Raw genomic sequence first — 17,172 nt, forward strand, 5'->3', positions numbered from 1 at the left:
ACCCAGCCCAGCCTGGCTGTTGGAGAGCGAGCCAACGGATGGACGAGCTCTCTGGCCCTGACTCTAAGCTGGTGAAGGCGTCTCTGTTAGTGTCTTATTTCTGGCATCTCCTTTGACGGCTGGTCTCCTCCCTTGTGTTCACACAGCCCATCTGTTCTCCCCCCGGTGTCGGCTTCTTCCATCAGAGCCCTCAGCACATGACTCACTGCTATTTTAAGTTCCTAGTCTGCTTATTCTCAGGGAGGCTGAAGGAGCCGGTGAGCCACCTGGGGGTTGTTCCTCTTTCCTCCACACTGAGCTTGTTTCCTCTTGGGCTCAGAGATACACGTATGTCCTCCTTGGAGCAGGTTCATACTGGTTTTGGGGGGGGGTCAAGCCTAACCGACAGTGACCTCATTATATGTTTATCAGAACACATTAGCATGTGGGGGCAGCGGGACCTCAGCATCCTGTATGAGTGCTGCTCCGCTTCTGTTCCAGCTCCCTGCTAACGCGCCTGGGAAAGCAGCAGAGGATGGCCCAGGTACCCAAGCCCCAGTCACGCATATGGGAGACCCAGAGAGATTTCCTACCCTGCTCAGATCACTTAGGGAGTGAACAAACCAGCAGACAAGAGATCTCTCTCTCTCTCTCTCTGTGTGTCTCCTCCTGCTCTTCCTCTCCCTTTCTCTTTCACTGCATTTAAAAAAAAAAAGAAACACATGCTTTTGTGAAAATAATACATTCGCATGCTAATTGGCAAGCTCAAAAAAAGGAGTGAGAAGGGGGCGGCAGCTAGATTCTGGGACATCTCCACCTACTTCTCGGCAAAACCGTGACCATTCCTCCCGTTATGGGGACTTGCATCAAATGACCCATATACTCTTAGAGTGAATTTCAAGTTCAGAGGCATGCCCACCCCATGCCAGCAGTGCCAGCCCCTGCCTATGGGGTGGGCACTCCCACTGCTCTCTTGCTCACTCTCCAAGCGTGTTTCAAGAAGTACGGGTCACTCTCCCACGCCAACTCTGACCTCTGGGCTGGGTCCAGCCGGGTCCAGCCGCTTGCTCGCTTGGTCCCTAATCTCTTTTGCTTGCCGGCTGGCCAAGCCTGTAACCCACGAGTCAGAGGGTCAAGGGCCTGACCCCAGCGTGTGACCTTGTGTTCATCTGATTAGCACTTGGACTCAGGTTTAATTTTAACTATAACTTTCTTGGGCCCGATGTGGTGGTCTAGCGGCTAAAGTCCTCACCTTGCACACGCCGGGATCCCATATGGGCACCAGTTCTAATCCCAGCAGCCCCGTTTCCCATCCAGCTCCCTGCTTGTGGCCTGGGAAAGCAGTCGAGGACGGTCCAAAGCCTTGGGACTCTGAACCTGCGTAGAAAACCTGGAGGAAGCTCCTGGCTCCTGGCTTCAGATCAGCGCAGCTCCAGCCATTGTGGTCACTTGGGGAGTGAATCATCGGATGGAAGATCTTCCTCTCAGTCTTGCCTTCTCTCTGTATATCTGACTTTCCAATAAAAATAAATCTTAAAAAAAAACCTTTCTGTGCCACAAGTTTCACTTCTTTCAGATGTTCTTGATTTGTTGTCTTTGATGTTTCTTCTGTTGCTTTTGGGTTTCTGTAAAAACTGAAAAAGAAACAAGAAACAGCAGCTTGTCTCAGCTGTGTGGGCAGGCTCAAGGCAGGGGGACCAGGGCCGGCAGCCTCCTGGCCATCTCAGCTCCATCCTGTCCTGAGGAGGGTGGAGGCTGAGGTGGGGAACCGCCCTGCCTGTGCTGGGATGGACGCTGACGTCTTTCGGCCTGGCGGCTGAGGAAGAGGTCACCCCTGGTGGGGCATCCTCAGCCCTCCCCCATGGGTCACCATCACTGTGCCCTGTCCCCACCAGCCCGTTGGCTACACATGGCCGTCTCCCCTGCAGCCATCCTGCTCTCCTCAGAACAAAACAGTCATCTCTGTTGTAAAGACTGGAACAATAGCCTCCAAGTTCCGGACATATTGAATGGAACCAAAGTTGCTTTTCCTTTTCTTATTTAAAAAAAAAAAAAGGGTCCGGCGCGGTGGCGCAAGTGGTTAAGGTCCTCGCCTTGCACGCCCCGGATCCCATATGGGCGCCGGTTCTAATCCCGGCAGCCCTGCTTCCCTTCCAGCTCCCTGCCTGTGGCCTGGGAAAGCAGTCAAGGACGGCCCAAAGCTTTGGGAACCTGCACCCGCGTGGGAGACCTGGAAGAGGCTCCTGGCTTCAGATCGGCATAGTATCGGCCCGTTGTGCTCACTTGGGGAGTGAATCATCGGACGGAAGATCTTCCTCTCTGTCTCTCCTCTCTGTATATCCGCCTTTCCAATGAAAAAATAATAAAAATAAATCTTTAAAAAAAAAAAAAAAGCTAGCAGAGGCCAGTGTGACGTGGTGGTTTAACCACTGCTGGCGACACCAGCATCCACTTCGCACCCAGCTTCCGGCTCATGTGCCTAAGAAAGCAGAGGGTGGTGATGGCGCAGTACCCGGCTCCTGTTTCAGCCTGGCCCAACCCAGCCACTGCAAACATTAACGGAGTGAACCAGCAGATGAAAGCTTTCTGCCTCTCTCCCGCTTCACTCTGCCTTTTTCAAATACAAACATTTTTTAAAAAACTGTTACGTGTTCACGAAGCATGAGGGCTGGGATGGAAAAGAGGCACTGCACATCAAATCAGGTGCAGTCCGCAGGGCGGCAGACCCCAGGGACACACCAGTGACCTTGGCCTGTGAGAGCCAGCAGCTGAGGGGTCCCACACATGGCAGGGGTCCACACCCACTCCCGCCCGTCCCACTGCACCCCACTGGACTCACGCAAACCTCGTCTATCCCTCCTTAGACCCCATTGAGCAGAAGCCGCTGGACCTTGTCCCCTTGTCTTCCTAACTGCCCTGCACCCCCAGAGCACAGCACAGACCCTCAGGTCTCACACTATCCACCGTCCCTGCTCCTTTAAAGGCCTGGGGCCCCAGGAACACCCCCACCGCCTTCCAGGCCCCTGATTCTCGGTGTTTGCTCCAGCCCCTCTGCCTTTGTACCTGCTGGTCCCTCTGGGGCCCTTCCCTCCCCGAGGAGCAGATTTGACTCCACCAGCAAGTCATGGCCTTCCTGGAAAGATGTGCCCCACCCCCAGCCCAGGGATCAGGGGACGACCTCTCCAGCAGCTGAGTCCTCAATCTCCCTCAACACGGAAAAGTCCAGGGGCAGACACCTTGTCCTCTGCCCAAGGGCAGGAAGGAGGCACAGAGCAGAAGGAACCCTGTACTTGGGAACCTGCTGCTCAGGGGGAAGGCAGAGTCCACGCGTACATCACAGGCCCCGCCACTCATCAACTCTATGACCCCAGGCAACATCTGTGCTGTCCCACCGCTCCCCACACAGGGTTAACAAACAGGACCAAGGGGCTGGCCCTGCGGGGCGGGCTAGGCTGCTCCCTGCCACGCGTGCATTCCACATCACATTGCTTTGAGTTTCAGCCGGTCCGCTTCCCATCTAGCTCCCTAGGTACCAATGCACCTAGGAAAGCAGCTGAAGATGGTTCAAGTTCTCGGGTCCCTGCACCTGTGTGGGAGACCTGGCTGGAACTTCAGGCTCCTGGCTTCCGCAGGCCACTTGAGGAGTGAACCAGTGGGTGGAAGACTTCTCTGTCTCTCGCTCTCTCTTCCGTCACCATACTTTTCAGGTAAATGAATAAACAAAAAACAAAACCAGGAGGACTGAGTTCTAAGGGCAACGCCTAAGGAAAGTAACGCAATGCAAAGACTCGTGTGAGGGGATGGCTCAGCAGCGATGCCTCACTAACACTACAGCTGCTTCCAGGGTCACGTGCTCCTCTTCCCTCCAGGCACTTCGGCCAGGCCAGAGGCATCAGGGATGCCAGCACCACTGCACAGAGCAGGCCCACCGGCCTGAGGAAGCAGCCTGAGCCACCAGCTCCTTCCCCAGGCCAACTGCATCAGAAGCAGCCTGAGGTGCCCACTTGACCATGGGGGATTGTGGGTTACAGGGTTGGTCCTGTCCAATGAAGGGACCTCTGCCTCTCTTCTCATCCCATGCCACCAGTGCAGGTGCGAAGCAAAGAGCCCCATTTTCTGAAGCCTTCCTAGGTGGCACAGAGTGGAGCTGGGGCCTGTAGGCCACAGCCACTTCCACTGACTCTATGGGACATGCCAGCCCAGGACAACACAGCTGGGGTTGCCAGGAGATGGGTGAAGAGGGCACCTCAGCTTCTTTCCAGCACTTTGCACCATGGGGAGGCACGCTGGCCCCTTACTATAGCAGGTCAGGTTGATGTGCTGGGCAAAGTCAGTTCAGGGAGACAAGGACCCAGACATGTCTGCTTGCATCTGTTGATAAACAGGGTGTATAATATACAACCCACACCACTGCAGACAGCAGCTCTGAGATCAACTTCAGGGCAGTCTTTCTGGACCTGGGCTGTTGAGTCTACCCTACCCGGTTCTGGGACCTCATGCCTTGCTTCATGAGCACTTCAGGGACCCCAGGGTTAAACCCCTCAGCCTTGAACGTTCCCAACATTCCCCTCTGGCTTCTGCCTCAAATCTTAGAGGGTCCAGTGTCTTGTGGGTTCCCTCCAAGATCACTCACAGCCTCCCTTAGCACCTTCTTTCCATTTCTTTCTTTCGTTTTAATTGGAAAGTTAGATTCGCAGAGAGGGAGACAGAAAAATCTGCCCTCCACTAGTTCACTCCCCGAGTAGCCGCAACAGCCAGAGCTGAGCCGATCTGAAGCCAGGAGGCAAGAGCTTCTTCGGGTCTCCCACATGGAAGAAGGTTCCCAAGGCTTTGGGCCATCTTCTGCTGCTTTCCCCGGCCAGAGGCAGGGATCTGGGAGGGAAGTGGAACAGCCAGGACACAAGTAGCTGCTCACATAGGATTCTGGCAGTTGAAGGAGGAGGATTAGTCAGTTGAGCCATCATGCCAGGTTCCCTGGGCTTCTCCTGCTGTGGAGGTCAACGGTCATCTTCTCTCAGGTTCTGGGATCACAGCAGGACTCTCCAGCCTTCCTCTCCAGGAGCCTCAGCTGTCCTCCCACACAACAGTTCTGTGAAGCTGCTCCATCAGCCGCTCCCAGGAGAGCAGGGTGGCATCTTCCCGAGTCCCAGCACAGCCGGACCAGCCTGAAGCTGGTCACTCAAAGCCCATTGGGACTGGACCCCTGCGCCTGTGAGAACCTCACCTCCCCACAAGACCTGGCATCGCTGGCCCCACCCCAATCCCTAACCAGCTCAGAATCGAACCCACTCTTCCCTCTCCCCTCCCCTGAGCCAAAGGCGATACACCAATGAGCCGCAGCTTGTCATCTGGCCTGCCATACTTTTGAAAGTTTCAATCACCTATCACTTAGAAATAAGAATACTTCACAGAATAATCCAGCACTCTGGTTTGAGAAGTCAGACCACAGGTGACACAGGCCCACCTTCCCGCATGGCAACCACCGCGGGCAGCACCCTTCCGTGGGTCCTTGTGCTTGGTCCCTGTAGTTCTAAGCCTCCCAGTCACAGTCACACGTGGCCTCGGAATGGGACTGTCCATCCCGAACGAAGCGAGGTCAATTGGCGGTTGTTGTCCTCAACCCCACCCGCTGCCCGCAGGTCTCAGCACGAGGGAAGTAGAGCTGGCAAGCAGGAGGACAGAGCTGGAGCATCTCGATGAGGGGCCGGTGTCCTGGCCTGGCTCAAGCCTGCCTCCAGGGCCGGGCTGCTGCCCGTATGGAGCTGGCTGGCAGGTGCAGCAGGCCACTCCGTCTCCTATTAGAGCTGGGCCCCGGGGGCCTGAGGCTTCGTTCCAAGCCTGAGTGGCAGCCATCTCAGCCAAAAGTGCACCAGGGGGTGGCAGCCTTGTCACAGTCCAGCAGGATGTTGAGGACAGTACAAGGGGCCCCGCCCACAGACAGGGCTGTGCGGGAATCCACGCGGTAGTGCACGGTATTCAGGCCACCCTCCCGGTCCACCTTGAATTGTTCCTGGGAAGAAAGGAGAGAGCACATACTCAGGGCTTCATGGGTGCCACCCACCAATCCTGCACCGCCTTGTGGTCAGGGGTCCAGGGCTCCCTGCCAAGAGGAAGACCCAGGAGAAATGACATCTGCCCGAGGCTACACCGGCTGGTACGCAGAGAATACACCTGCTGGAGAAGAGGTGCAGGAGGAAGGAATCCCATTCCAGGGATCCCCTGGGACATTGGCAGTGGAGCCCAGCACACCTTCCAGGCTGCGTGGACCCTGAGGTCCAGTCTGAGCTACGGTGCCCAGGATGCCAGGCACAGTCCAAAGAGATGCCACCGACTGATTTGGGCCCTGCAAAGGTGCTGCCAAGTGCGGCAGAGGACTGGTGAGAGACTCGGGCCTACTGGGCCCCACATCAGCACCCATCATCCCCCGCGAGACCAACCAGCACCTGCTTCTGAGCTGCAATGCGCTTCTGGTCCCTCTTCCTCCAGGCGGGGTCGTGCAGGTGGCGGAAGGTCTTATACCCAGTCGTGATCCCCGATGGGCGGAACAGCTGAGGAGGCCAAGAAAGCAGGGGGTCAGGCTGCCAGCCTTGGAGTCCTGGCTCTCACCAGAGCTCTCCTGAGGCCCAGTGCTCACTGAAGGGCACAGGAGTCCATCCTCAGATGAGCAGAGGTCCAGAGGGCAAGGACTGGGGCGGGGCGGGCACCATCCAGGGTTGAGGAGGGAAGCGCAGGTAGCCGAGGGCTGGGGGTGCTCACCTGCAGCCCTGCTCCTTTGATGCGCCGGTAGAATTCGTCATCCTCACGTCCCCAGCCCCAGAAGCGGTTGGACATCCCGTTGCACTAGGGAGATGGGCAGCGTCACTCACGCAGCCTCAGGGCTGCTCTCATGCTCCTCCCTCCCAGCCTGTGCACACCAGGGGCCGGCAGATGGCCCTACCCCAGCACCCTCCCCATCCCCGACCTCGTGTGAGCCCATCAGCATCTAGAGGGCCTCCCTGGGTGCCCTTCCTCCCCCCCCCCACTGCCCGACACCCCACATCTCTTCCTTTGTGAGGGAGGGGGACAGCTGAGCTGATGTCTGGCTTTGCAACCAGCAAGGGCCTTCAGCCATGGCCTGAAGACAGAAACCAAGCTCTGGGTCCAAGCTTCTCAGCTCTTGCCACCCTGCCAGCTGCACGAACTGATTGGGGGATGGGCCTAGGTCTCCAGCTGACCCAGGCAGAGCCAGTGTGGTTCAGTGCTGGGACTCCCCAGCTGGGTTGAAGGGGGTTCCTTCTCTCTCTGCTGCCACGCCTCAGTGCATACAAATGATTGCACCCTGCAGTCTGAAAATAAAACCCAAGCAGAGCTGGAGGAGGGCGGAGGACAGAGTCCTACTGATGCTGGCAGGTGGGCTCACCTGTGCCTGAAACAGCCAGGCCCTCCCCCATAGGACCATTAAAGTCCCCACTTCCCAAAGCCTGGGACACGGGGGCCCCTGCTCGTGCAGCAATGTCCCCAGACACCAAGCCCGTCCCGCTGCCTGGCTCCTTGCAAGGACCAGGCAGGCCTCCTCCCACCGGGCCTCACCAGCTGGTAGTGCTGCTTGGACAGCAGCAAGATGCCGCCCACGTAGGTCTTGTAGTGGTAGAGCGGGTGGAGCTCCGGGGAAGCCACGTGGAAGGGCCCGGCCTCGGGGAAGCCATAGTCAAGCTCCTCGTTGAGGGGCAGCAGGTCCACGTCGTGCATGGCGATGTAGTCCGTGCTGTTGCTGCTCTCCAGGAAGCCCACGTTGATGAGCGCTGCCCGGTTAAACCTGTGCAAGGCAGCGGGCTCGCTCAGGATTCTGCCAAGGCTCTGTGGGACAGCCTGGCTCCCACCCTAAGCCCTAAAGAGCCTGTGCCACCCCCTTGCACAGTGCTGACTTGGCAACTTGGGGCTGTCACCTCCACTCATTATGCAGCCTCCTGGGCACCTGCTAAACCCTACTCAAAGCACTGGGCACTGCTGCTTGGAGAGTGAGAAAGCAAAGTCCTGCCCTCGGGTGGCGACCTGTTAGACGGGCAGCAGGGCGATGGGCACGGCACTCAAGCCCCTTCCTGGGAGGATCACGTCCCAGCTACCCAGCTTCTGATCCAGATCCCCGCAAACGTACACTCTGGGCGCCAGCAGATGGTGACTGTAACCCTTGAGCCTTTGCCAGGTATGTGGGAGACCACGCAGACTTCCTGGCTCCTGGCTGAGCCATATAGAAACCAGGGGAAGAGGGTGTGGGCAGAGCAAGACAGGGCAGGGGGAGGAAGGGGACGGTGAGGCCTGCGGGCCGCTGGAAGGTGTAAGCCTTGACTCTGGCTGGACGTGGAGCAGGGTGTGGCAGGCTGAGACTTAGTACCGGGCCCAGGATCACTCTGGTTGGATGCGGAAAGCAGACTGGTGCTCGGGGAGGGGAGACCAGGGGGAGGAGAGTAGGCAGTGAGGGGTGATGGCCTCGCTGCGGTGGCTGAACATCTGGTGCGTGGGCACAAGTGGAAATAATGAGAAGCAGACAGACTGTAAACACACACTGCGTAGGAACTGGACACACCGTGACAGGGGAAGAGGAATTGGCGCTGGTGCTGGGCTTGCTGGCTGAGCCACCAGGGTGCGGAGTTGTCATTTCCTGAAACAGGAAGGGCAAGGGCAGCAGCTCCAGGGTGGGGTGGGCAGTCAGACGCTCAGCCGTGACTACGCCCAGCTCGAGGTGCCCCTGAGGACACCAAGCACAGAGTCAGCTCTGCAAGCCTGGGCTCTGGGAGAGCAGACTGCAGAGCATCAGAGAGCTGAGCGTTAACACTGGGGACCAAAAAGGCTCCCAGCGAAGGACTGTAGCTAGGACAGTTGGGGGGCAGAGGTGTCCAGGCACTGAGTCCCAAGGAGCACCAGTGCTGAGAGATGAGGGGGTCAGGACAGAGCCAGGCAAGGAGACGCACAGGGCTGGCCAGGAAGGCCTGTCCCCACGTCAAGTGGAGTTGCTTCAGGAGGGAAGAAGGCATCCGCTTGGCACACTTGGCACGTGCTGCTGACAGGTGGACAAGGTGAGGCTGGGAATGGCCGCTGGATTAGCGGGGTGGAGTGGACCCCAGTAACAGCCAATTCAGCTGCATGTCGCCAAGTGTCTGGGTGCGGCAGGTGCAGGAGGAGGAGGGGAGGGTGATATGGTGACGCTGTGGGAAATGTGGGATCCAGGCTGGATGCTCCTATTCACTTCAGAAGGGAGCTTGTTCAGGACGTGTGCTGGTGTGAACACTCCAGGACAGAAATCACACATCAGAGAGCCAAGGGCCACCCGCGAGGGGGCCAGACCCAAGGGCAAACATGGCTGAGACAGCCACCCTCAGAGGGCAAGAGGCCGGGAGGGGTGTGCAGGTGAGGCGGTTCCAATTGTCCAGTCAGAAACAGGCAGTGCTGGGAACTGCCCAGGGAGGGAATGCGAGGCTTCCAGCAGGACCGAGGGCCTTCGTGGGCCAGGGCTCAGGCTGGCCCAACAGTCACAGGCAGCGCTGGGCCCCCTCCAGCTGCCCAGGAGCAGTATGCAGTAGGCCGGGTCACGTTCAGTCTGGCTGGGTTGAGCCAGGCCAGGAGAACACGGGGCAGAGATGGCTGTGAGGGCTATGCACTCTGGGCAGGGTGGGGAGGAAGCCAGGACCTACAGACAGCCTGCGGTGTGGGAAGGGGGAGGTGGGCAAGTCCAGGAACTGTCTGAGCCTCTACCCATGAGGCAGCAGGGGTGTGCGATGACCAGACGGGAGCAGCTTTGGGTAAGCATGGGATTTGAGGTCATGTCAAGCTATGGAGCACTCTGACGCCATGATCTTGACCTTCTGGTTCCCTAGCTCCCCAGCAGTCCTCAGCGAGCACCACATGTGCTAGCCACCGGGTCACTTCTCTCCACTCCCCACTGCAATGACCAGTGGGCTGGCCCTTTGCCTTTGTCTCTTGTCCCGGCCTGATATAGCCCACACCCAGCACTGTGTGTTCTGGCTTCTGCCCATGGTTCCTGGCTCCTAGCTCTGTCCCCTAAGACAGGCCATACCGACCAGAATTTCTCTCCCCTAAGGCCTGTCTTGAAGCTGGCTCTAAAGAACTCTCCCCAGCGCTATAGCCTAGCGGCTAAAGTCCTCACCTTGCACATGCCGAGATCCCATCTGGGTACCGGTTCTAATCCCAGCAGCCCCACTTCCCATTCAGCTCCCTGCTTGTGGCCTGGGAAAGCAGTCGAGGATGGCCCAAAGCCTTACTGGGTAGGACACCTGGAAGAAGCTCCTGGCTCCTGGCTTCTGATTGGCTCAGCTCTGGCCATTGCGGTTGCTCGGGGAGTGAATCAGCAGATGGAGGATCTTCCTCTCTGTCTCTCCTCCTTTCTGTGTATCTGACTTTTCAATAAAACAAAAAACCCAACAGGACATAACTCACACAGCTTGTGAGCACACGAAGGACACAGGCAGATGATACAGCACTCGTGTGCACGCTGGGGGTGTGCCCGTAGCCTGAACAGGGCCGGAGCTTCTGCACCCAGGAGCCTTCCACACCCCGTGCGGCTGCCGCTCTGCAGCCTCTTTCCTTCCCAATAAATTGGTGAGTTCACAGACTCTCTCGCCAAGCCCTGGGAGACGTGCTAGCAAATTCACCAACTCCAGGAAGGAACTAGTGGGAACCCCAACTGCTGGTGGCTAGTCGAAGGTGGCCCAGGCTCGGCCTTGCTGCTGGTGTCTGGAGTTGGGGCTGTCTGGTGGGCTCCAGTCCTCACCTGGAAGTGACCTGGGCTAGAGCACACCCAGCTGATGCCAACAAAGAACTGCCGGCTCACTTGCTGGATTGTGTGTGTGTGTGTGTGTGTGTGTGTGTGCGCGCGCGCGCGCGTGTGCGAGATCCCTGCGCATTCAGCCAAGGGATGTGCAGGAAAGACCAAGTGTGTTTTCCCCTAGATCCTTAGCAATAACCACCGTGAGCTTTTCAAACTGGAAATTAGCTCAGGGTCCTCCCCCAGGGCTTCTATGACTCAGCCTCAGTGGTCAGGGGGCCTGGGTCCCGGTGGGGCCTGGGCTGCTGGGCCGCTGCCAGGACAGAGAGCCAGCCGAGGAGCCTGGGGCCGGGGGGGGGGGGGGGCAGTCCCTACCTGAAGTGATCCACCTGGTTGAGCACGTAGATGTGGTGCTGGATCTTCTTCCGGCTCAAGAAGCGGTGCATGTGGGGCACAAAGACCAGCAGCTCCTCAAAGCGTTCGCGGAAGGGCACCAGCACTGCCAGGCGGTGGGGACCCCAGGACTCATCTTCCTCCCAGTGCTCAACGGGTGATTCCGGAGGGCAGGCCTGCGGAGGGCCCGGGGTCTCCTGTCCCTGTCCCCCTGCTGTCCGGGCCACGTCCCCAGAGCAGCTGAACTGCAGCCAGAGCAGGGGGAAGAAGCCCAATAAGAGACAGGCAACGAAGAGGTGGAAGACGGAGCATTTCCGGGAGAGGCCGCTGGGGAGCAACCTGGACCTGGGACAAGAGCAGGGACGAAGTCGGGAGGGCAGGGCCGTGCAGGGCACACAGGGCTGAGCCACCCCAGGTGCCTGGGCGTTAGTGCAGCAGCAACGGGGACACTTCCACTCGGGCGGCCCGGCCCAGCCCTCCAGGAGAGCACTCTGTTTCCAGGCAACAGAGCTGCCTAGGTCCTCACTGCTCTTTCTCTCTGAGCTGCGTGAGGGACAAAACTCCCCAGTGTCTGGCACTTGCCAATGGCAGGAGCACCACCTCCGAGATGCAGCCCACTGCTTCCAAACCCACTGCCCACATGGTCACCCCAGCAGAAATGACTGCTTCGCCCTGCTTCTCCGGCTGCCCAGAGAACCTTCGAGAATAGGAATATGAGCTAGCAGCAGGGCCAGGCGAGACAACCAGTACTTACTGGGGGAAGGTCAGACCCCCTCCCCGCCCCCAGCAATCAAAGGCCAGAAAGGACAGGGGCAGGCCACTCACTGGACAAGTCCCAGAGCCTCAGGCCTAGAGGTGGGAGACAGAAGAAAGGTGAGGGCTGGGTTCGGTACCCAGACTCCTTTCAGAACCTGGGTGTCTTAAGACACGGCTGGTGCTGGGGCACTGCTCTTCGGGCTAACATCTAGAAAGAGGTGACATCCACCTGACTCTGCTGCCCCCTTCAGACCTTCCTGCGAATGCTGCCAAAGGGCACCAGAGGAGGGAGGCTTCCTCCACGCTGCCTGCCATAGCGGGCAAAACAATCTACCACGTACACAGGCATTTAGCTACCAGCCCTGCAGCGTCTGTCTCCTAAGCCCCCCTTTGATCTAACTTGACCCCTTCTGCACCTGGCCCTTCCCAGACCCTTGCAACTTTGTTTTCCAGGAGCTGAGTTAAAGCCTGTGTCCAGGGCCTGGTAGCATGGCCTAGCAGCTAAAGCCCTCGCCTTGAACACACCCTGGGATCCCATATGGGTACCGGTTCTAGTCCCAACAGCTCCACTTCCCATCCAGCTCCCTGCTTGTAGCCTGGGAAAGCAGTCGAGGACGGCCCAAAGCTTTAGGACCCTGCACCCATGTGGGAGACATGGAAGAGGTTCCTGATTCCTGGCTTCAGATCGGCGCAGCACCGGCCATTGCACTCACTTGTGACTCATCGGATGGAAGATCTTCCTCTCTGTCTCTCCTCCTTTCTGTATATCTGACTTTGTAATAAAAATAAATAAATCTTAAAAAAAAAAAAAAAAGCCTGTGTCCAACTGTTCTCACACACACCATGTCGCTTCCAGCTCCAGGACCCATCTCCCTCAGTCTGCTGCTTTGGCCTGCCAGACTGTGGGGACCCCAGGACTCATCTTCCTCCCAGTGCTCAAGGGGTGGTTCTGGAGGTTCCGGGCAGTCCCTGTGATCCTGTGGGGCCTAACTCCAACGCCACCACCAGCCTTACGCTCCTATCCCTGTCCAGCCACCGTGTTCCCACGGCATCTGGCACTTCCCTATGAGAGCAATCACATGTCCCCTGCCAGTCAGGCCATGTCACATTCCCATCTGTGGCCGCAGCACACAGGTCAGACGGTGGAGGGCTCGCTCTGTGAAAGGCAGGCTACAGCAGCCAGTGCATGCTCTAAGTCACACGCTGAAGCCAGGCCAATGCCTACCTTCCTTGAGTGAGGGAACTACCAAGCGAGAAGCCAGCAGCCTTGCAGCCAGGCTCGGTGTCACACACGCTGGGGGGGTGGGCTGCTAGGGCCCCCTCCGGGCTTCTCACTTACCCCCCAGTGTCCTGCGGAGGTGGCTTCTGCCGCTGAGGAGCACAGGCCACTCGTGTCAGTGGCCTGGGAGGGCTGGACATGCTACAGGTCCTCCCTCGCCCACCGGGCTCTTTCTGGGGGCGGAGTGGAGGCTGGGGAGATGGATAGGAGATCCTAGTGTTCCTTTGGAACAAGAAGTAGGAGCCATTACCCGGGAGCACGGCGTGGGCTGGGCCTTCCTGCGCCTCACACTCCACTCCCTGGCTGCAGGTTTCTTTCCTATCAGAATCACCTCCTCGGGCACAGTACCGCACCCCAGGAGCTAAATCCTCGCCTTGCACAACCGGGACCCCCATATGGACACCAGTTCACATCCTGGCTGCTTCACTTCCCTTCCAGCTCTCTGCTTGCACTCTGGAAAAGCAGTGGAGGCTGGCCCAAGGACTTGGGAACCCTGCACCCACGTGGGAGACCTGCAAGAAGCTCCAGGATCCTGGCTTCAGATCAGCTCAGCTCTGGCTACTGTGGCCACCTGGGAAGTGAAAACAGTGGACAGAAGATCTTTGTCTGTCCTTCTCTCTGTCAATCTGCCTTCCCAATAAAAATAAATAGCCTTTTCTAAAAAATTAAAAAGAATCACCTCCTCACCAGCGCTAAGGACCCAACCTGGCAGCAGCAGACCCAGCCAGTGGACACTAACAGTGGCTGCTCCTGGCGCCATCTAGTGGCAAACAGCAGACTTGGGAGCCTCTGTCTCCTTGGTCAGGCAATGCCCAGGGTTAGAAAGGAGTGCCTGATTCAGAGCTGGCACCCAACTGTCACCCAGCCTGCAGCCACTGCACATCAAAACTACAGAACTAGGGCCCGGTGCGGTGGCGCAGTGGTTAAGGTCCTCGCCTTGCACGCCCGGGATCCCATATGGGCGCCGGTTCTATCCCGGCAGCCCTGCTTCCCTTCCAGCTCCCTGCCTGTGGCCCGGGAAAGCAGCAGAGGATGGCCCAAAGCCTTGGGACCCTGCACCCGCATGGGAGACCCGGAAGAGGCTCCTGGCTTCTGGCTTCGGATCGGTGCAGCACTGACCGTTGCAGTTGCTTGAGGAGTGAATTACTGGATGGAAGATCTTCCCTTCTGTCTCTCCTCTCTGTATATCTGGCTTCCAAATAAAAATAAATAATAAAAATAAATCTTTTAAAAAACAACAAAACTACAGAACTAGGGCCCAGCGCGATAGCCTAGTGGATAAAGCCCTCGCCTTGCACACACCGGGATCCAATAAAGGCACCAGTTCTAATGCTGGCAGCCCTGCTTCCCATCCAGCTCCCTGTTTATGGCCTGGGAAAGCAGTGGAGGACAGCCCAAAGCCTTGGGACTCTGCACCTGTGTGGGAGACCTGGAAGAAGCTCCTGGCTCCTGGCTCCTGGCTTCGGATCGGTGCAGCACTGACCGTTGCAGTTGCTTGAGGAGTGAATTACTGGATGGAAGATCTTCCCTTCTGTCTCTCCTCTCTGTATATCTGACTTTCAAATAAAAACAAATAAATCTTAAGAAAAGAAAAAAGTACAGGGCCCGGCACGATAGCATAGTGGTTAAAGTCCTCGCCTTGCACGTGCCGAGATCCCATATGGATGCTGGTTCTAATCCTGGCAGCTCCACTCCCCATCCAGCTCCCTGCTTGTGGCCTGGGAAAGCAGTCCAGGACGGCCCAAAGCCTTGGGACCCTGCACCTGTATGGGAGACCAGGAAGAGCTCCTGGTTTCTGGCTTCGGATTGGCTCAGCTCCAGCCATTGCGGTCACTTGGGGAGTGAACCATCGGATGGAAGATCTTCCTCTCTGTCTCTCCTCTCTGTATATCCGCCTTTCCAATAAAAATAAATAAATAAGTACAGAACTAGCGTCAGTCTGTTTTTCTGGAACAGCCATGGAAAGGGACCAAGAATACAAACGGCCTCCACTCCCTTCCCTTTCTTCCCTCATACAAACCTTTGTGACAAGAGGACTGGACTCCCCGGATGCTTTGGTTGGGCACCCCAGGAAGCGTAAAGGCAGCTTTCCTGCCCTGTGCCAGGCACCACACCAAGGCAGCTGAGTCTGTGACCTGCTTCAATGCTGTGCCGCTTCCGCAGCGCACGTTCTAGCCCCCAGCACAGGCAGGAAGGCTGGTGTCGCCTGCTCTGCTCCCATAATTCACCAGGACCCTGGGACACAGGGCTGGCAGGAAGACACTGCTTGGCCTATGCACCCTGAGGTGCAGCACTTGGGCTCCAGTGCCGGCTCTGCTGCAAGACTAGCTTCCTACGCGTGCACACTTGCCGCTCAAGAGCTTGGGTACCCGAAACCAGACCAAGCACGTTGGATGGCCCAGTCGGCCCGGCTGCCGTGGGCCTTCAGCAAGAGAGAATTTGGAGGACCCATCTGGGGCCTGAAGGGTTCGTGTTTCGCCCCTACCCCTGGACCTAGACAAAGCGCTTCCCCAGTTCTGCTGGTCCTGGAACCACCATGAGCTGAGGTCTGGGCCCAGCTCACACCCCACTGCACGGAAAAGGCAGGAAGGTGTGTGGGGTGCCTGGTGCGTGCCCACCTGCAGGCAGCCGGGCAGGGGCGGCGGGCAGCAGGGCGCCAAGTCTCGGGGTCCACGGGGAGCCCGCCAGGGACCAGAGAAAAGAAAGACAGCGGTGCCCGGGGGAGGCAGCGGGTGAAACCCCAGGAGATGCACAATGTGGGAACGTGAGGCAAGGAAAACTCACAGAGGGAGAGGAGCAGAGACACGGGGAGCGAGTGGGACCCGCGGGAGCAGAGACCCCCGCAGGCCCCCGAGGGACCCGCCGCCGCTCACCTGCCGTCCTCCCAGGGCAGCTGCGCCGCTCTCCGCCGGGATGGGAACATGGTCGGGGCCGGCGGCGCGGCATGGGGCTCGAGCTCCCGGCCCGCCCGGCCTCCCGGGCCTACGCGGCGCCTCCGCCTGCGGCCCCGCCCCCGTCCGCCGGCTCCGCCGCTCCGGCCGGCTGCGCGAGCCGCGCCCGCCGGGTTCCGAGTGCGCCGGGTTCCGCGTGCGCCGGGTTCCGCGTGCGCCGTGTCCCGCGTGCGCCGTGTCCCGCGTGCGCCGTGTCCAGGGCTCCCCCGGCGCTGGAGGCCCCGGAGACCACGACGCAGGCTCCGGCGGCCAGGCCGAGCCCAGTCCAAACCCAGTCCAGGACCCCCAGCACAGGAGGCCACCATGCAGGTTCGGCAAACACGCCAAGCCCAGCCCAGGGCCGACCCCAGCACTGGAGGCCCCAGAGGCCACCACGCAGCCTTCAGCCGCCATGCCCAGTCCAGGACCCCCAGCACAGGAGGCCACCACGCATCCTTCAGCCGCCATGCCCAGTCCAGGACCCCCAGCACAGGAGGCCACCGTGCAGCCCTCAGCAGCCATGCCCAGTCCAGGACCCCCAGCACAGGAGGCCACCATGCTGCCTTCAGCAGCCAGGCCAGGCCCAGTCCAGGACCCCCAGCACAGGAAGCCACCATGCAGCCTTCAGCGGCCAGGCCATGCCCAGTCCAGGACCCCCAGCACTGGAGGCCACCACGCAGCCTTCAGTGGCCATGCCCAGTCCAGTCCAGGACCCCCAGCGCAGGAGGCCACCACGCAGACTTCAGCAGCCAGGCCGAGCCCAGTCCAGGACCCCCAGCACAGGAGGCCACCATGCAGCCTTCAGCAGCCAGGCCATGCCCAGTCCAGGACTCCCAGCACAGGAGGCCACCACGCAGCCTTCAGCGGCCATGCCCAGTCCAGTCCAGGACCCTCAGCGCAGGAGGCCACCATGCAGCCTTCAGCGGCCAGGCCCAGTCCAGTCCAGGACCCCCAGCGCAGGAGGCCACCATGCAAGCCACCACACAGGTTCAGCAGACACAACGGCCGAGCCCTGCCGTGTTGGGCTGTGTGCTCGCCAGGGGCTACATGTGGCTCTTACTGTGTGGGGCTGCCAT

General features: G+C 59.0%; 1 protein-coding gene across 3 annotated transcripts; it reads right to left on the reverse strand.

Annotated features, from left to right (window-relative positions):
- Nucleotides 1–5,326: 5,326 nt before the first annotated feature.
- B4GALT7 (beta-1,4-galactosyltransferase 7) lies at nt 5,327–16,171 on the reverse strand. Of its 3 annotated transcripts, none has more exons than XM_041001463.1 (6): nt 16,040–16,171; nt 11,114–11,476; nt 7,549–7,774; nt 6,736–6,819; nt 6,423–6,527; nt 5,327–5,989 (listed from the first exon to the last, which is right to left on the reverse strand). In XM_041001463.1, exons 1-6 carry the CDS (start codon nt 16,087–16,089, stop codon nt 5,834–5,836), a joined length of 984 nt encoding a protein of 327 aa, XP_040857397.1. In that variant the 5' UTR covers nt 16,090–16,171; the 3' UTR covers nt 5,327–5,833. The 3 variants fall into 3 exon arrangements, with proteins under 3 accessions (XP_040857397.1, XP_040857314.1, XP_040857481.1); XM_041001380.1 differs by lacking the exon at nt 16,040–16,171 and adding an exon at nt 13,227–13,580; XM_041001547.1 differs by lacking the exon at nt 6,423–6,527 and having other exon boundaries at nt 16,040–16,147.
- Between the last annotated feature and the right edge of the window lie 1,001 nt (nt 16,172–17,172).

Source organism: Ochotona curzoniae, unplaced genomic scaffold, assembly GCF_017591425.1.
Source record: "Ochotona curzoniae isolate NIBS_2020 unplaced genomic scaffold, NIBS_Ocur_1.0 contig_1, whole genome shotgun sequence".
Classification (NCBI taxonomy): Eukaryota; Metazoa; Chordata; class Mammalia; order Lagomorpha; family Ochotonidae; genus Ochotona; species Ochotona curzoniae.